The following is an 18,412-nucleotide window of genomic DNA, read 5'->3' on the forward strand; positions in this document are numbered from 1 at the left end:
GTGTGGATGCCCATTCAATCAGATAACCATGCAAAGGAATAACTAAGAAAAATGATACAAGACAGTTCCCAATATGCCCAACCGTCCTGAATACCATGCCGGTCCAGCCATTACCATCTAAAGCATCAGAGCGACAATAAAGGTAGAGGTCAACATCCAGACAGAAGCCATCCCAGGCCGCAAATCAGCAGCTCCACCACCGACAACATCCTTCACGCCATCTTTGATATCATTGCCAACTTGCCTGACGCCATGGAACCAGGTGCCATTGCTATTTGTGCAAGTCTCTCCTTTGGCACAGCAGCCATACTCCCCGTTATCGTTCTTGTGGCATTCTTCATTCGCACCGCAGCTGCCTTGGTTGCCACAACATTGCTCATCCTTGGAGATGCACATCCAGCCGCACCTCTGATTGTCATCAGAGCACCACAGGCCATCGGGTGAGCGCACTGCGAGAGAATGGGGATTGGCCTCAAGGCTTCGACGCCACCAATCCCAACCGCCAGTCTCACTGTTGCACTCCGTATTCTTGTCAATACACATCATGCCGCACCGCTTGTTATCATCGGAGCACCCGTAGTTCGGGTCGCATTTTTCGTCTTTTGGAATGCACATGATACCGCAGCGCTTGTTGTCCTCAGCACATCCCCAATCAGGCGAACGCACTGCCAGAGCATGAGTATTGTCCTCCTCAAGACTCCTTCGCCACCAATTCCAACCGCCAGTCTCCTCATTGCACTCCTGATTTTTGTCAATGCACATCCAGCCGCACCGCTTGTTGTCGGCAGAGCACCCATAGTTATGGTCACATTTCTCGTCCTTTGGAATACAGAGTAGACCGCATCGCTTGTTGTCCTCCGCACATCCCCAGTCAGGCGAGCGTACGGCCAGAGCATGAGAATTGTCCTTCTCAAGACTCCTTGGCCACCAACCCCAGCCGCCGGTTTCACTATTGCATGGCTCATCCTTGCCAATACACATTATACCGCATCGCTTGTTGTCCTCAGCACATCCCCAATCAGGCGAGCGCGCGGCCAAAGCATGAGTATGTTCCTCAAGACTCCGTCGCCACCAATCCCAGCCACCTGTTTTACTATTGCATGGCTCATCCTTGCCAATGCACATTATACCGCATCGGTAATTATCATCGGAGCACCCCCAGCCGTCAGGAGAGCGTGCTGTCAACTCCTGCGAAGGGTCAGGGCTGTCCAAGCTCCTGGGCCAAGGGTGCGGGCCGTCATTCCAGCCGCAGTGCTGATCCTTGGGAATACACCAGAAGGCGCAGATCTTCTCGTCACTCTTACAGAGCGAAGTGTCGTCGGGGGCGCGTACTGCGAGCGGATGGGCGGTGTTGACCGATTTCAATGGTTGGATTCGAACATCCTCATGGCGGATGGAATCAGTGTTCGAGGTTCCTGCAGATAGAGGGTTGCAAAGGGTGGGAACGGCGGGAAGGAGGAGGCTAAGGCAAATAGTAGCAGATAATGAAGCCCGCATGGTGAATTGTTGCGTGCACCAATGGACCAGGTAATTCGGGGGTTGGTGATGCTGTGAGCTCAGGTACAAGATGTGAGGATTGTTGGTATTTTGGATGTAGAATTGAAGTTTGTTTTTTCTGATTGAGTGATACCAGTTCTGAATGACGCGAAAGAGCTTCATATTTATATTGTGTATCTCAGTATACAAAACTATCCAAATGGTAGTGTCTATACACCTCAGCGGATTCGAGCAGCCCTGCCAAGAAAAAATGCTCACCCTGCATTGAAGCATGTTAGCGTCGGTAGTGTCAGCAAAGGGTCTGCTTAGCCAAGCCCTGGGGACAGCCACTGCAATACTGAGCTAGGCGACCCCTGTTCAGTCGCGTCTAATCATATTGTACAGAATTATTGCGGAGTAGGCCACGATATCCGCCCGTTGTTGAGGTATGTAGAACGTTTCTCACCACCTCGATATACCAACCAAGCAAGACAAGCGGCAAAGGTCCCTGCATGTCAGGGTCCTGGTCACACTACTGGGTAATTCTAGTCTTTACGACTTTTTCTTTAACAACAGTGCCGTAGAGCTGTGGTTCGATTATTTTCATATTTCCCGGATATCCGTTCTACAAGGCCCTACTGCCATCCTCAACTATCGCTCCCCAAGAACAACAGCATCACAGTCCTTCCACTTTTTACTAAACTAAAGAGATATTTGTTTGTAGCTGCCGTGAGAGACACACAATTGGGAAGGGTGGGTTCAGCTGCGCGATGATCTCACACGTATCATGGTGAAACCGTTGCAACAGGCACACACTTCATATCATCTCGATGCATAGTGAGACCCCGGTCAAGATCGTACGTTCAAATTTCGGTACCGATTTTTGCTCTTGATCATAAGATAGCAAGGTCTTTAGTAGGGCCACTGCCAATACACGTCGATATTCGCGCATCAGCTTTCCTCTGAGGAGCCATCCAAACACACCTCTTCCATAAATCATAATATATAATTATATCCCTAAGTCTCTGAGCGGCTGGAGTGCCATGCGAAAGGTGATAAGTGGGAGACTGTCGTTGTCCACGCGACCAATAGAGCCATCTACTCTGCTTACGCTGGAAGGTAGTGTCTATGTGGTACGCCTGAAAAGTCAGTTATGAGGCAGAGGAAGTTCGACCATTTACACTTATACAGACGCGAATTGATGTCCTAAAAAGGGGCTTCATTGCATTTACCATGTTCGACCTATACTACATATTCCAAGGATATTTTTATCTTTTTATATGATCAATAGCGTCGAGCGCGAATTCTCCAGGCACACTAGCCACTTGTTGCAACCTCTTGGCATTCGGATATCTGCCGATCTGCCACCTGGCCAGCTGCAGAAGATTTTGTACGCTCATCGAACAGCCAGGATTACCGAAATCGCTAGTTCCCAAATATGTAACCTGAAATATATCGCTAGTTTAGGATTTCGTCGCAAAGACTCCAGGTCGAGATGGTTCAGGAGTGCAAAAACTTGAACATGGTTACAATATTATACCCTGTACCTTCAGTTAAAAAATATACCATGGCACTGTATGTTCGTTAGTGTAGAGCCAAGTCATATTCAGCATGCCCTACTAAACAGGAACAACTATCTAACCACACAGCAGTCAAGAAATTTGTCATGTCACCAAAACATATGGCCGACCAAATGCTGCATCAAAATAATCCGGCACCAGATTGGCTCGAAACAGTGAGACCAGGCAAGGAGATGAAGGCACCTCAGGGGACAGCTAAGCCTTAATTGGAATCAGTAGTGAAAAATAGCCCTCGGGCATGTTCGAATTTGCATTTCTCGTCCTGCGGACCCGCGGACCCGCGGTACTGACCATACCATGGAGAGCTCTGATAAGCTGTTGCGGCCCCACAAAGTGTATATTGTCACCAGCACAGACCCATCCCTCACAACCTTGACAGCAGCTCTTGCGACGACGATGCCTCGGGCCAGAGGTCTCCCATGTGGGGTCTCTTCCCCGCTCAGTGTCGATCCTGTTGAGACCAATAAATACCAGCGCCCCCGACGCGTGGTGTTTTGGTCTGCAGCGCTTCACCATGAGTCGAAAAAATCGCAATCCGCTATCTAACCCGCTGCACTATGCGACACCGCAAACAAGCGCAGGACCACCGGTCACGTACTCCTCCGCCCAACGCTTGTTGAAGGGATATGACTATGGTGAGCTGAGAAGAAACGCGTATGTCTCTCAAAACTAACTCACCGCTCAGTGATCATCGGAGCGGGTGCCGCTGGCTCTGTGCTTGCCAGCAAGCTCTCTGAAGACCCCAATGTCTCGGTTCTCCTGCTGGAGGCCGGAGGGGATGACACCGGCGTCACGGAGAGCAAAATGCCATTGGGGTTCCCAAAGCTCTTCCACGGAGAATATGACTGGGATTATTACACCGTTGAGCAGCCCGGCCTTGCGTCGCGTCGCCTATACTGGCCTCGAGGTCGCATTATCGGCGGTAGCTCGTCGATCAACGCCATGATGTACCATCATTGCTCCAGGTCAGATTTCGATGAATGGGCGTCTCGTTACGGATGCCAAGGCTGGAGCTACGACGATCTGGCGCCGTATTTCAAGCGCATGGAGCGCTTCACCCCCAATCCAAACCGTCCACGCATTGACCTGCAGCATCGGGGCAGTGCGGGTGAGTGGCAAACCGGGTATTCATACCTGACTGAGATTGGCGAAAAGGGCTTTCTGCCCGCCTGCTATGATGCCGGAATTCCGGCTGTCGAAGACATTAACACGCCCGGCGGCACCCTGGGCGCCACTCGGTTCCAGACGTTTATTGATCCCAAGGGACAGCGGTCCTCCTTGGCGACGGCATACTTGACACCGGAAGTGAGGAAGCGCCCGAATCTCTTCATCGCATGCCATGCCCATGTCACTAGGCTGCTCTTCGACCCGCTCAGCGGCGAGGAGCCAATAGCGATTGGAGCGGAGTTTCAGAAGCAACGAGGAGGAGAGTTCTTTCATGTCCATGCACGCAGAGAGGTGATTCTCAGCGGCGGGACGGTTAACACGCCGCAGCTGTTGCTTTTGAGCGGTATCGGGCCCAAGGATGAATTGGAAAAGCATGGTATTCCCATTGTGCGTGCCAGCGATGCAGTAGGGAAAAATCTCAAAGATCACCTGGTGACAACCGCCGTGATGTGCAAGGCAAAGGCGGGAGCCACCCTCGATTATCTCGGAAGTCCTCTCAGGGCCTTGCCGTCCTTAGCTCGATGGATGCTTCTGGGAGGAGGTCCCCTGGCTCACAATGCGGGCGAAACAGCTGCATTCATTCGATCCTGGGAGCACTATCCTTTCCCGGGTTCATCTTCTGAGCGTAGCCCGCCAAAGGATTACACCTCTGGGTCGATTGGACCGGACGTGGAAATCATAGGCGCACCGCTTGGCTTCATCCACCATGGTGAAGAGCCACCCCTGGATGGGGCTAGTGTATTCACCCTTGCCCCGATCAGCCTTCGTCCGCAAAGCAAGGGAACTGTCACACTAAAGAGCAGGGACCCCTTTGATCATCGTGAGCATCTCCCTTCTCCCATTAATATAACAACGCAAACTGACACGGCGCTCTTGCGGCAGCCTTAATCGACCCTAAATACCTCAGCGATGAAGAGGGTAACGACCGCGCAGTTCTCCTGGCAGGCATCCGCGTGTGCCTACGGATCATGCGGAGTCCTGTGTTTCAGAAGTACCTCGAGCGTGTGCCCGTTAATGACGATCCCTGGTCTTACTGGTGGCCGTACTCCAGCAGCGACATTGATCGCATCACGGATGACCAGATTCTTCGCTGGATGGATGAAAAGGCGTTTACCTTGTACCACCCGGTCGGCACCGCGCGCATGGGAACGTCTCCTGAGGACAGTGTGGTCGACGTACAGTGTCGAGTGCATGGTGTCAAACGCCTGAGGGTGATGGATGCCAGTGTGTTCCCGGAGCAAATTAGTGGACATCCCACTGCCCCCATTGGGGCCATGGCCTATAAGCTCAGTGATATGATCAAGAAAGACTCTGAGACGCAGGCTCCTCTGGCACGTTTGTAATGTTGTACGGGGTGTGAAGACCTTGGAGCTACGGTAGCTGCTGATTGATGCTATCATGATGTAAAGAATAACTCAGTGAAGGTACAGTGAGTCAATTACATGTTATTTTCTGCCGATCATTTTGGTAGACAAGCGATGTATTCAATGGTGTACTTGAAATATTTCGATTATAGCTTTATGGCAGGTTGTTGCGTGCTATTTTGCTTTTAATTCAGTCAATAAATAGTGACAATTGGAAGAGGTAGTACTTGATATATGCCCAACGTGTGCTGACATTATAGCCATAAATTGTGGCCAAGTCCGGGGCTCCGGCCACTGTTGACCATTTCCCTAAAATAGCAGCTGCATCTCTCAAGTGGCTTGCGAAACATGACCAATAATGAACGCAATTATGCCTCCTAGGAGTGAAACTGCACCAGTCACTTGCATTAGTCTCAGCCTCGGAATACTGGCTGATAAATTGACTCCACTCTGCTGCAGCATAGGAAATTCCAGCCGAGCGGATGCAACCCAGCAGGTTAGAGAGTAGCTTGGCTGCACAAGTCCCCACTTTGGACACGAGCAACAACCTAGTTGCGAGGGAGCTCTTTGCCACGTTTCGATTATTACATGAGATGGGGATTCAGAGTACAAAAGTCTCCAAAAGTGCCACCTGGCTAAGAATGACAGGGAGTAACAACGAAACATTGCCCATTTATCTTCCCATTCAAGATGCGCTTTCAATCAGTAATAGCCGCTCTACTACTTAGCCTAAGCTTCACAATCCACGCCACCCAAACCTTCAAGAACACAGGCACCACTTCCGGCTGGAGCTCCATCAACCACGAGCACAAGGGCACGGTGCAACAAGTCACAAATGTAGTCTACGGCGGGTCAACCGCGCTCAAAATGACGCAGGTCTACGACTCGAGCTACAGTGGTCGCTACCACTCGGAGGTGGTGCACAACGACATGTACAAGCTGGGCGACGAAGGTTTCTACGGCTTCACGTTCCGTCTCCAAGAATCGTGGCAGTTCTCGCCGGCCCAATCGTACAATATCGCACAGTTCATTGCCGACTTCGGCGACACAGGCTGCGACGACTACATGCCGTCCAGCATGGTGTGGCTTATCGGGGACCAGCTCTTTACGCGGGTTAAGACGGGCAGCGTGTGCGCGCAGAAGACAACTACCTTTGGCAATTTGGCCACTGTGAGCCCCGGCGTGTGGCATAAGATCATTATCCAGGCTAAGTGGCGGGCGGACGGTACGGGGTACTATAAGATGTGGTTTGATGGGAAGAAGGTGCTTGAAAAGTATAATATTGATACCACCGTTGATGATCCCCGGCCGTTCCAGTTCCGGGTTGGGCTGTATGCTAATGGCTGGTATGATGATGGTGGTATGAAGGGAACCCAGGGGACACGCCAGGTGTGGTATGATGAGATCGTTGCTGGCACGACTTTTGCCGATGCGGATCCTGATCAGCAATAATGCTTTTCTTTTCGAGGTGTATGTGGTGTCAATGCAGGCAGTGAGTTCCTGTTGAATTGCCGCAATATGCAAGTCGCATTAATAGTGGACTCGTTATGCATGTATTGGTTGGACCCCGTTCGTCGATGCTTTATAGCCAGTTCAATGCATCCACCTCCAACTGATGTTCATAACTTAATTCCCAAGTGATACAAGTCCGAGAAGAGGAGTAGGGAGGGCGATGTTAGCTGGTGACGCGAACTGTGTCCTCGTCATGGCGCTCTCCCGTATTCGTTGACACGTACTCAGGTACGAGGGAGTCATTCTCAGGACAGATATACCTTTGACGATCTATAGGACAGCACCAATGATGAGTTATGTTCAGCCCCACACTTCATAGCCAAGGCGTTGATTTGCAAGCTCCGCGGTGGACCCAAGGCATTAAGAGTGCAGAATACGAAATGGACCGCTGATGCCTGGTCGGTGGTCCTTAAATAACCACCCGACCCCTTATCGTAGGGTACTACTATTGCAAAGCCCTATTGGCAAACTCCAACAAACCCCCAAGCACAATGGACCAGCAACTCACGTCAACACAGAAAGCGAACCTGCACGAGGTCGCTGACATCATGCTAGAAATCTACCAAACTCTCGCCAACATGCGCTTTCTCAATTCTGCCGGAATCATCAAAGGCCCACATAATATGGGCAATGTTCTTAACTTGTGTGAAGAACTGGGCCTGGACCCTTCGATCATATATCTCTACAGCATCTTACCGTACATTGACTTCCCCCTTGCTGGCCAAACCGATTTCTTCAAGGGGGGCATTTTCGCAGATTTCCGCCAAGCGGAAGATATAGAGCAAGGACGCGACCCGTTCTATATTTGTCCGGGTGACGATGACTATGACGATGAAGATGGCCCGTACATGCGGCCGTGGGTAACCCCACTCTCATTGATAGGGAACCATCAAAGCGTCATTCTTTATGATGCGCGGCGGCATCGGATATGGATCATTGATCAGGAGAGTTGGAACACAAGTGATCCTGCGCTCAGGAACATGCCAGACAGCGTGGCTGGTGATGAATATGAGTGTGGGGAGAAAAGCAACAACGACAACAGCTTTCAGCATGTACCTAGTCGCCCTGCTGGTGATGTGCTCAGAGATATGACCCGCTGGTATCGTTCATTGGAGATAATGCCTGGTGGTGGTGAGAATACCAGACCCGAATGGGACTACGAGCAGCTTCCTTTGAGAGACCTTTACTCCAAGCATGGTTGGCCGGATCATTTCAATGGAGACGCCTTTGAGGCGGACCAACTCAGGCATTCTGTGTTGATCCAGGAGACGCAAAGTCAAAATGGCGAGCATACAGCGTGATATTGAAACTGAAGTCGTGATCCATTTGACTGCGGGGTGTCAAACGCACAAAGAAGCTAATGGAACACGATATTGAAGGTTATTAGAGGACTGTAAGAAAGGGACAAGCAATCCTCGTGGGAAATAAAGAAATGTCGCCAATGTATAGGAATTAGGATTAGCAGTACATGCAAAGCTAGGACACTCGATTCAACCATGGGCCACAGGCTGTATCGCACAGAAGCGGATAAAACATACGTCGAATCTATCCAGGCAGCCGAGCACCGTATCGATCTACACAGAATTCCTGTGTTATCTTTGAACGGTGACAATGTGAAAGCACTCAGACTTCTAGTATCGAACCCCAGGAAAAACATGACGAGCATGTAGACCCACGCTCTCGTGCTCCCATTTAGGGCAGGGCATGTGCTCGTCATGTGCGGGCAACCCTAAACGTCACCAAGGCAGATGGGTGAGCACCCAGAGCAGTAACTACAATTCGTAGAAGAGGGACATCACATATGAAAAATTTGTTCATTCACATAGTAATCATAATCTAACTCCCGCCCACCAGCCCACCATTTTACATCGAAATCCGACCACACCCGCCAAACAACATCCACCCGCTCCCCTCATGCAACGCTGATCAGTAAACATAACACATCCCCAAACCACCAGAATACATCAAAAACAGAATCGCTTTGTATACCACTATTTTTTCACACTGTCGCAGTCGATCCAGCGAACCGCATTACAGGTTGGCAGACAGCTTTCCGGACTTCTTGCCGGTGTAGGTAGCAATGAGATCCATCAGAGGCGGAGACAAGGCATCGTAAGTCTGCAAGCCGACCGACTGGAACTTGGAGCGAACTTCATCCATTCCGCTGGGGTGGAAGCCTTGCTCGATGATGGAGGACACGAAACCAGCGAACTGGGGCTCCTGCCAGCCCTTCTTGTCCGAAAGCTCGACGTGGACAAAGTCCAGGCCCTTGAAGGGGTGGTCAACTTCAATGCGTCCGAACAAATGGGTGCCGCACTCCTTGCAGGCGTAACGCTGGATGGCAGCGGCCTTGTCGATAATGTGGAGCTTTTCGGCGTTGGCAGCCACAGAGAGATTCTCCTTGGGGATCACACCGACGACGGAGAAGAGTGCGCCAGCGGGCTTCCAGCACTTCGAGCATCCGCAGGCGTGGTTGTGGGCGACATTACCCTTGAGGGCGACTGTGACTTTGTTCTGAGGGCAGAGACAGTAGAGGTTTCCACCGGGAAAGTTCGCGTCGCCCTTGGCGAGGCCATTGTCAACGAGAGGATGGAGGGAGACAGGCATGGCGGCTTTTGATTGGTGTTCAAAAAAAGAAGTGTAGATTAGGTATAGTAGAAACGAAACGATTGGTAAGATATCTTTCGCTATGTGAAGTTTTCCTGAATACTACAAGTCAGTTTTCCTACACGGTCCTCACATTTATAAAGATATAAAGCCATGATCGCGCCATGGTTTGTACGACGAGTCCCCTCATGAGGAGACCAAACTCCAAGACCAATTGGTGAATTATTGAGGGGTTTTCTATCTGCAGTCTCCACGTCGCGGCTGGCAGATCCGTAGACGGACCGTGTCGGCCGGTCCGGGGGTTTCCTTACTCAATGCGGTTGTGCTTTCCGGCCCCGTGGCCGGGCTACGGAGGACCAAATCGACCATCTTTGCTCGGACCCCTTCCCGAGATTGTCTCCATTGCGTGCTATCGGCAGTTCTCACTTCCCTTACTTCCCTCTCACGGGTTATCCGAAGCAGGGCCGTCGTCCATTCTTACGGCGAAGTGTTGGAATGTATATGCATCTACAACAAGTCAATCACCATTATACTACTGAATCTCATAGCCCGAAATATGAAAAGACCAGTGCAAGATATTTAGATCGATCATCACGTTAATTTCATCATTTTCAGTCGTTCTCTATATGTACAATTCATAACTCCATAGTTGACCCGTTGCCTCACGATGCCACCGTATCAACAACGCATCGGATACAATCCCCTTGCTTCATCTGCTCAAAGGCCACGTTGATATTGGCTAACTTCTCACGATGTGTGATAAATTCGTCGATTTTCAAGTCACCCCGCAGGTAATCCTCCACAAGGGCCGGAAGCTGAGAACGACCCTTGACGCCACCAAAAGCGCATCCCCTCCATACGCGACCGGTAACCAGTTGGAATGCTGTTCAAAGTCAGTACACACCGGCACAATAGGAGCTTTAAAGGACTGCACATACGCCTGGTTGAGATCTCTTGACCAGCAGCAGCCACGCCGATGACGATGCTCTCACCCCAGCCCTTGTGACAGGCTTCCAGAGCAGCGCGCATGACGCTGACGTTGCCCGTGCAGTCGAATGTGTAGTCACATCCACCATCAGTCATGTCAATAAGCTCATCCTGAACGGTTTTCCTCAGTCGAGCAGGGTTGAGGAAATGAGTCGCTCCGAACTTGTAAGCCCACGCTTCCTTTCCGTCATTAATATCCACCACAATAATCTTTCCGGCCTTCTTCTTCACCGCGCCCTGGACGATCGACAAACCGACACAGCCAGCGCCAAAGACCGCCACATTTGCTCCTTCCGTAATATTAGCGGTGACCGTAGCGGCACCGTACCCGGTCGTAATACCGCACCCCAGAAGACAGGAACGGTCCGTCGGACACGATGGAGTGACCGCCACAACTGAAATATCGGCGACGACGGTATATTCGGAAAAGGTCGAACAGCCCATGAAATGGAGTAGATCTTTTCCGCGGGCTTTGAACCGGGTCGTTCCATCCGGCATGACACCGCGGCCTTGCGTGGCCCGGATCTTGCCGCACAGATTCGTCTTCCCGGACCGGCAAAATTTGCATTCTCCGCACTCCGGTGTACTGATTATGTTGTTAGCAGCTCGTTGTATTTTTTTTAGGGGATCGAAACATACTAGAGAGCGATCACATAATCGCCGACCTTAACATTGGTAACACCTTCGCCAACAGACTCAACTATACCGGCACCTTCGTGGCCCAGGATCACTGGGAAAGCACCCTCGGGATCCTTGCCGGAAAGCGTGTAGGCATCTGCAGGTGATTAGATAACGCCGTTACACGACAATTGACGACTTTCAAAGGAATCCCAACTCACCAGTGTGGCAAACTCCCGTGTGGAGGACCTTGATGCGGACTTCATGGGCTTTTGGTGGCGCGACTTGGACATCCTCGACTGAAAGGGGCTCTGCTGCTGCCCAGGCGATTGCGGCCTGTTGGATACTCAGTATCTGTTCTCTGTTCGATACATGGTGCATCAATTCGTACCTTGCAAGTGATGGTCTATTTATTAATTGTTAGTAAATTTCCAAGGAAGGTCAGGGTTTTGGATTTGGCATACCTTTCCAACTGTACTAGCCATTGTGGATGAAGTGCGCTCAGCAATTCTATTCTAGAAACTGAGAAATGCACAAGGAGAGAAGAGCTCAAGAAGAAAGGAAGAAAGAAAGAAAACAGCAGCTATTGAAAAAAGCAGGTGCATCGCATACAAACAAAACTATGAGGCAAGGAGACGGAAATGAGATGAGACCCACGACGGAAAGAAAATAATTTCTTTAGTGAGGGGTGAGGGGAAACACCATGAGGGGATAGCTCACCGACAGAGATAGTCGAGACTATAGTTGTGGGGTTCTAGTTGCTTTAAGCAGAGCCTAAGTCGACATCGTAGGAGATTATGGGTACAGAGTCCGTAGACTGGCGGGAGGAACTATTCTCGGAAGACCTGCCGAGATATGGATACGGATACGGCATCCAACAACCCTAAAGGGTTATGAATCCCGGACGTTCACAATTTCTTTTCGCTTTTATTAACATCGAAGGATTCTGACAAGGGTTACGATGCATTGGATAGCATCCTATCAGTCAATTCCCAACATACACAATCGCAGAAATTGCCGTTGCGTGTTGTTGCCAGACAATTCTTCTGCGCATCGACAGCCAAGAGTTTCTTTAGACCTACGGTCCGTAGCCTACGGCGGAGATAAGACTCGCCTACCGATACGATCGAAGTCTCTCCAATACTGCGGGCAACCAGAAAAGGAAGGGCAATCGGTTTTCCCCCGCATGCAAAGCAAGATCCTCCCAGAAAAATACCAGGACATTGATTCCTCCCAGGTCCCCAGTTCCGAATGATCCAAAAAGGTTTATGTCGACCTTAAATGCCAACCCATCTTAGATCTATAGAAAATATTTTTAGATAACAAGATTGCGCTTCGAAACTCCCGCTCGACTATAATCATGGCAATTTACATTCTGCTCCCTACAGATTCATGATATGTGCTCAAGTGGGCTAATCTAGGAAATATCACGCACTATACAACGTCTTCTGACAAATAACCCCTTTTTTTTTGAAAATATGTAACCGGGAGGACGTGTACCTCAAGATGACGGACAATCAAAGAAATCGGTCGAGATTTATAAGAGGGGGTATTTTGTGCAACGATATTGGCGCTTCCCCCAAGCTTTCCGGATGGCTTGTACTGAGAGAGCAATTGCCATGGCGTCCGATTGAATGTACTATGAGTCATAAAAATGGCTCATGGAGATAATGCTTCTGGATTTTGACTGGTTTATCAGAAGTCTTATTGAGTCTTAGCTGATGTTCAGTTTAATGTTCAGCCTTACATGATAGGCATGTATGTAGTGTGGTCCAAGTGAGGCATCAAGCCCTCGGCTCGGTGGAAAGAGTAACTTATCGCACCCGTGAGTAAGTTGGGTGTCCAGTTATCATCTGATGTTATTTTGACCTGGAGGATTGCTCGACTACACTTTTCCAGTTAGCTCTTCCCTTCCATCGCTGCACAACTTCTTAAGCTTCTGTAGAAACATAGACAGTCTAACCTGTTTAGGTATCTTCTAGTCCATCTAGCGTTAGTGTCCATTCCTATATGGGTATAGCGCATTCTATACGCGATGCTGGATGGAGACAATGAACACCACCGAATGCTGGTTGTCTCCCAAAAGATACAAATAAATTTAGCACATTAAAGTAAAGAACTCGTATTACTTGTTCTGTTCACGATTTATTCCAGTTATTTTATTACTCCCTCTAAAGCCTATTTTGTTGTTATGAGGATCAATATGTTATATGGGAAATATATATATATTGGCTTTTCGTGTCTGACTGTTCTGATTCTGTCCCGAAAACGTCAGGAAAAGTAAGCAGGGACACACTGGGACATGTGATAGCCTTCTAAGACTTCTTACTCTAGGATACGGCTACAAGGTTGGTTCTTTGGGTATGTCAAACCATCATTGAGGCGACAGGGCTCATCAATGAATTATCACATTGTATCTAAACGGGTAAAAGCTACATGACATCTCCCCGCTATGTTGTGTACTTTCTCAGATTCTTTCTAGCATCATTATATCTTGGTACAGAACCAGGATCATACTGTAGAATGTATAAACCACCATGGGATTGGTAGAGCACGATCAATGAAAAACTAAGGAAATTATGGCCTTTGCTGTATAGAAATTTGAATCCTCAAACATCCGATGTGACTAACGACTGTCTTTACCGGGCTCGGGCAGATATAAGAGCTTCCTTCGTTGAGCAAGAGGTTATTCCTATGGACCGCTACTGACGAGAAAGCATAGCGGAAGGATCTCGGAGAAACTCAGATCACAACCCCATTTGACATGGCCGCATCCTTCGTACCATTGCTTCATCCTTCCTTTCCCTTGCGTACCCCGCCTGTGACCTTCATCAATGAGTGAAAATGGACTATTCTACGAAGCACGGCTAGGGATACCAGGTCTCTGGACCGCCACTCCCTCAGGCCTTGATTTTCAAAGCACATCCATGGAAGAACCTAAACATTTTCTATTCTAGGGATGGTCGAAACAACTTTTCTATTTGGCATGATAGGCCAAATGCCGAATAGGGCGTTCTGGGCCATCTGTCTTCGATCTATCGCGGAACATATTGTGTGATGCCTTGATGGGTAGAACCGTCTGGACCGTATTATTCAGCGGAATACCTGAGTGCAGTTCCATGGGTCTATATAGACTGTTGTTTGTGGATTCGGCTTGGAATCCCGTGTTATTGCCATGGAGTAGTATATGAGCCGATCGTTTATTAGTGGAGTCGCCATAGGCTAGGACTAATGGAATACTTGAGACATTCCGCAAGGATTGGATATCCTGCAGGATCTCTGGTGCTTATTAGGTACTCGGAATGTAAGCGGAGAGTGCTATGACCGTCATCGTCTCAGAATCCTACAGATCATCGTGGTGGAGACCAGTTTAGAGACGGAAGGATGCATTCAAAGGCACACTGATATTGTGTGGCTCTGATCTGGAAGAGTTAGGCCCCAGGGTCGTGATCGCATTTAAGATAGTGTTCACTCAAGCACTGTTGAGCAGCTTGGCGCGCACATGAAGCATCGACAGAAACAACCGCGAGTTGTAGGATAGGGGAGCAATTTTCCCTACTTAGATGCAGGCACATATTTCTTAAACTGCACAATGTGTCATAACCGGCAGAATGATATTCAAATACAGAGCAACACTTTCCGTGATATAGTAGTACAAAAATAGAACCATCCATGATCAAACATTGGGCCCGGGTCAACTTCGGTTCTTGATGGTTATTCCCCTAGTCCGAACCCTATTGAGTGGGACTTCGATCCCGAGCTTGAACCCGAACCACTGACCACAACTAACCAACCACAAGCACCAGGGCAGAAGGCTTGTCCTATAATTGGGAACAGACTGATTTACACCATTGGGAGATCATTATCCTATTTGTGGAATGTACGACCAGAAACTCCTGGGGTGGTTCAGGTAAATTAGGGCTCGGCATCGATCCAGGGGTTCGGGTATTTTACGGTTGATCCACTTCCCGAGTGGTCGATGAACCTCCCCTCGTGCGGGCGATGATGCGTTCGTCCCTGCTCCAGATCGGCCTTAGTGGCTGTGGTGGATCTTTTAGAGTTGTTTCGACTTTTGAGTCCCCAAAAGGGTTGAGCAAAAGGAAAACTTAAAAAAAGGGGGGCACCTTTCGAGCTCTAGAGATCAAGCCCCATTAAATGGTCTCAGTGTGGGCTAGTCTGTTTCAATCATGCGGGTTGTCTTGCCTCGAAATACGGTGTTGGCAATATCATTGCTTCGTGTCAGTCACTCTACATGCACTGGCTGTGAAAGAATATTCTGCTGGGAAGCCGTTCTAACAGTACGCTTCCTCTCTTGCCAAACATCTCAACTCTTCAATATCCATAGTATACTTCTCCTATAGACCGGAAAGTAGAAGAGGTAGGCCTATTGCATCATGCTGAATAGTCCTAGACTACTGGCCCGGCGATATCGGAAGGAAGTTCTCATAATTGAGTTTGAGTCCTTCAGGGCACCAAAGAGCTCGACCCGAAAACTAGCCGGCAATCCCGGCTTACCGATTATGGTTAAATCACCGTGGGTAGCCCTAGCACAAGAAAAGCGAAGACCCTCCCCGACCGTTTCACATTGAAGATGCGTTCTCTCTATTGTTCCTTTGCTGCCATATTTCCCCACATTAAAAAGTTTATTTGCGCTTGTAGCTTGATTCATGCAAACACGGTTTCTAATTATACTTCAGATCGATGGTCGATGGGCATGATTCATGGAGAGGTTTTGGAGTGAACCGACACTAACCCTGACTCCGAGCCCTAGGGGCCAGGGCATCCCGTCCGTCGGAATGGGGATAGGGTGTTGGGGTACGCTGACTTGGTGCGTTTATCGGGTTAAGAGATATGGTGTTTGGAGAAGACACTGCAGAGCCGCTGTTGTTTCTCGAGTTCAATTGCAAAATATCGTGATTATCAGTCAACCTACTTGCATTCTATGTAGTAAAGGGGATCACAAATATAAGACATTAAAAAAGCAGGTCACCGTACACCAGCGCCTATACTGTTCTTGAAGTATAAACCGAGGACCCCAAAAGCCCGACTTACCAATCCGGTCTAGCTAAGCACATTTCCACACTAGGGTTGGGTCTCTCGATGGCGTCCTTCTGTGAAACGCAGATCTACAGCTAATCTTGCCCATGCCATGAGTAGAATGGTTTCATCGTTAGTTCAATTAGGAGGTATGGTTCCATCGGAGTCTGGATAGCAACATCAAGTGCGCAAAAAGGGAGAAGTCACGTCTATATAAAGGCCTGCAATGCACTCCCATTATCCTGTCATCCAGCCAGCATCAACATTCTTTCCTTCCACTTCACTCAAAAATCCACAAAAAAGTCATTCATCTTTCGTTAAACGGTTTTATATTTGTTAATTTTCGATATGCGTTACGCTCTTTATACCCTCGCCCTTGGGGCAACCTCGACCCTGGCGGTCCCGGTGTCTGTGATACCGCACAATGGTACCCTGCCGAACGTCCCCGGCAGAATCGGTACCCCCATTACCCCCCCATCCAGAGATCGTGCTGGATTGCAGTCTCGTACCTTCCTGCCTCTTATTGAATGGCTCGGCCATCACGGCTCGGCCACTTCCACTACCTCTTGTGAAACATGCGAGGCTTCCGGTAGCGCGACTAGCAGCGGCGCTGTTAGTGTGACTCCCACCGTCTGCGAAAAATGTGAGAATGGCCATGGGATTGGCGTGAGCGTCAGCTTCGGAACCGACCCTAGTGCCTCTGCAGGCGCCAGTGTCAGTGGTGGTGTTACCGGAAGTGTGAGCGGAGGCGTCAGTGGTAGTGGTAGTGTCGGCGCCAATGTTGGTGGTGGTGCCAATGCCGGTGTTAGTGGTGACGTTGGAGCTGACGTTGGTGCCAGCGGCAGCGGAGATGTTAGCGGTGGTGCTAACGTTGGAGGAGATGCCAGTGGTGACGCCGGAGCTGGCGTGAGTGCCACGGGCAGTGGAGATGTTGGCGCCAGCGGAGATACCGGTGCGAGTGCTGGCGGCGACGTTAGTGGCAGTGCCAACGCTGGAGGAGATGTTAGCGGCGGAGCTAACGTTGGTGGTGATGCTTCTGGTAGTACCACTGTTGGAGGAGGTGTCAATGCCGGCAGTGACGTTGGTGCTAGTGGTGATGCTGGAGCCGATGCTGGCGCCAGTGGAAGTGGAGATGTCTCCGGTGGTGGTAATGTTGGTGGTAATGTTGGTGCTAGTGGTGACGCTGGCGCTGATGTTGGTGGAGATGTTTCTGGCGGTGTCAACGTTGGTGGTGATCTTGGAGCTGGCGGAGATGTCAATGGAGGAGCCAATGTCGGCGCAGGTGTCGGTGCTAACGGGGATGCTGGTGCAAATGTCGGTGGCAACGTTGGAGGTGATGTTAGCGGCAACGCTGGCGCTGATGTTGGTGGAGGAGCCAATGTCGGTGGTGATGTCGGCGCTGGCGTTGGTGCTAACGGTGATCTTAGTGCCGGTGTTGGAGCCAATGTTGGAGGTATCCTCGGTGGTATCGCTGGTCTTGTTGGTAATGCTGGTGCAGGGGTCGGTGCCAATGTGGGCGGACACGTCGGTGGAAACGTCGGCGCCAATGCCGGTGTTGGCGCTGATGCTGGCGCTGGAGAGGACTGCGACGAGTAAGGTAGCCAAGAGCTTCAAAAATACATGGCTTACTGCCAGGCCTCTTCTTACATCACTGCGTCCTGAAATATCTTTGATCTCATTTTGATTGTTATCAATGCAGCTGGCTCTGGCTTGGACCCTCCTTATGATCGTTCAAACAACATGTCTCTCATTTCCATGTCATATAACTAATTCGATTATCTCCATCATTTTCCATCTCCACCCAGAATAGCCTTAGAGAACCAACTGGGATACGCGAAGTTTAGATTTTGGTCTCAAGATCAGTGGTAGAAAGTGTAAGGGCGCAGCAGCTATCGGCATAATGTATGTATGGCTAACGTCTTTTATATTTGTCTATCGAGGATGATGCCTTTGCAATGAGTCTATCGCTGTTGCATTGTACGGATTGATTGAGGCATAGCAAGACGGTGAACCGCTGCACAAGCACACCGTAACTCTAGAATACAGATGTAACCTTACAATGAG

The 18,412-nt window shown here is 49.7% G+C and overlaps 6 protein-coding genes across 6 annotated transcripts; 4 read left to right on the forward strand and 2 right to left on the reverse strand.

Annotated features, from left to right (window-relative positions):
- On the reverse strand, positions 1–1,497 carry BDV37DRAFT_290718 (uncharacterized protein; the record flags this gene model as incomplete). Its single annotated transcript, XM_032088783.1, has 1 exon — positions 1–1,497. One exon carries the CDS (start codon positions 1,495–1,497, stop codon positions 118–120), a length of 1,380 nt encoding a protein of 459 aa, XP_031944731.1. The 3' UTR covers positions 1–117.
- A 2,073-nt stretch (positions 1,498–3,570) lies between these two features.
- BDV37DRAFT_290720 (GMC family oxidoreductase) lies at positions 3,571–5,739 on the forward strand (the record flags this gene model as incomplete). Its single annotated transcript, XM_032088784.1, has 3 exons — positions 3,571–3,691; positions 3,742–5,043; positions 5,106–5,739. The coding sequence occupies 3 exons, from the start codon at positions 3,571–3,573 to the stop codon at positions 5,564–5,566; spliced, it is 1,884 nt and encodes a 627-aa protein (XP_031944732.1). The 3' UTR covers positions 5,567–5,739.
- A 499-nt stretch (positions 5,740–6,238) lies between these two features.
- On the forward strand, positions 6,239–7,503 carry BDV37DRAFT_240945 (polysaccharide lyase family 20 protein). The gene has a single exon (XM_032081122.1). It carries the CDS (start codon positions 6,278–6,280, stop codon positions 7,037–7,039), a length of 762 nt encoding a protein of 253 aa, XP_031944733.1. The 5' UTR covers positions 6,239–6,277; the 3' UTR covers positions 7,040–7,503.
- An 87-nt stretch (positions 7,504–7,590) lies between these two features.
- BDV37DRAFT_279948 (uncharacterized protein) lies at positions 7,591–8,400 on the forward strand (the record flags this gene model as incomplete). The annotated part of the gene is made up of 1 exon (XM_032086446.1): positions 7,591–8,400. One exon carries the CDS (start codon positions 7,591–7,593, stop codon positions 8,398–8,400), a length of 810 nt encoding a protein of 269 aa, XP_031944734.1.
- A 730-nt stretch (positions 8,401–9,130) lies between these two features.
- On the reverse strand, positions 9,131–11,796 carry BDV37DRAFT_269212 (uncharacterized protein; the record flags this gene model as incomplete). Its single annotated transcript, XM_032084319.1, has 6 exons — positions 9,131–9,808; positions 10,390–10,589; positions 10,645–11,279; positions 11,333–11,468; positions 11,533–11,647; positions 11,776–11,796. The coding sequence occupies 6 exons, from the start codon at positions 11,794–11,796 to the stop codon at positions 9,131–9,133; spliced, it is 1,785 nt and encodes a 594-aa protein (XP_031944735.1).
- A 4,900-nt stretch (positions 11,797–16,696) lies between these two features.
- BDV37DRAFT_279951 (uncharacterized protein) lies at positions 16,697–17,944 on the forward strand (the record flags this gene model as incomplete). The annotated part of the gene is made up of 1 exon (XM_032086447.1): positions 16,697–17,944. One exon carries the CDS (start codon positions 16,697–16,699, stop codon positions 17,942–17,944), a length of 1,248 nt encoding a protein of 415 aa, XP_031944736.1.
- Between the last annotated feature and the right edge of the window lie 468 nt (positions 17,945–18,412).

The sequence above is a fragment of the Aspergillus pseudonomiae genome (genome assembly GCF_009193645.1).
Source record: "Aspergillus pseudonomiae strain CBS 119388 unplaced genomic scaffold BDV37scaffold_11, whole genome shotgun sequence".
In the NCBI taxonomy this organism is placed as follows: Eukaryota; Fungi; Ascomycota; class Eurotiomycetes; order Eurotiales; family Aspergillaceae; genus Aspergillus; species Aspergillus pseudonomiae.

Bases quoted from the DNA above. Each gene is read 5' to 3' on its own strand.
- BDV37DRAFT_240945 (XM_032081122.1), top strand. From the start codon at position 6,278: ATGCGCTTTCAATCAGTAATAGCCGCTCTACTACTTAGCCTAAGCTTC.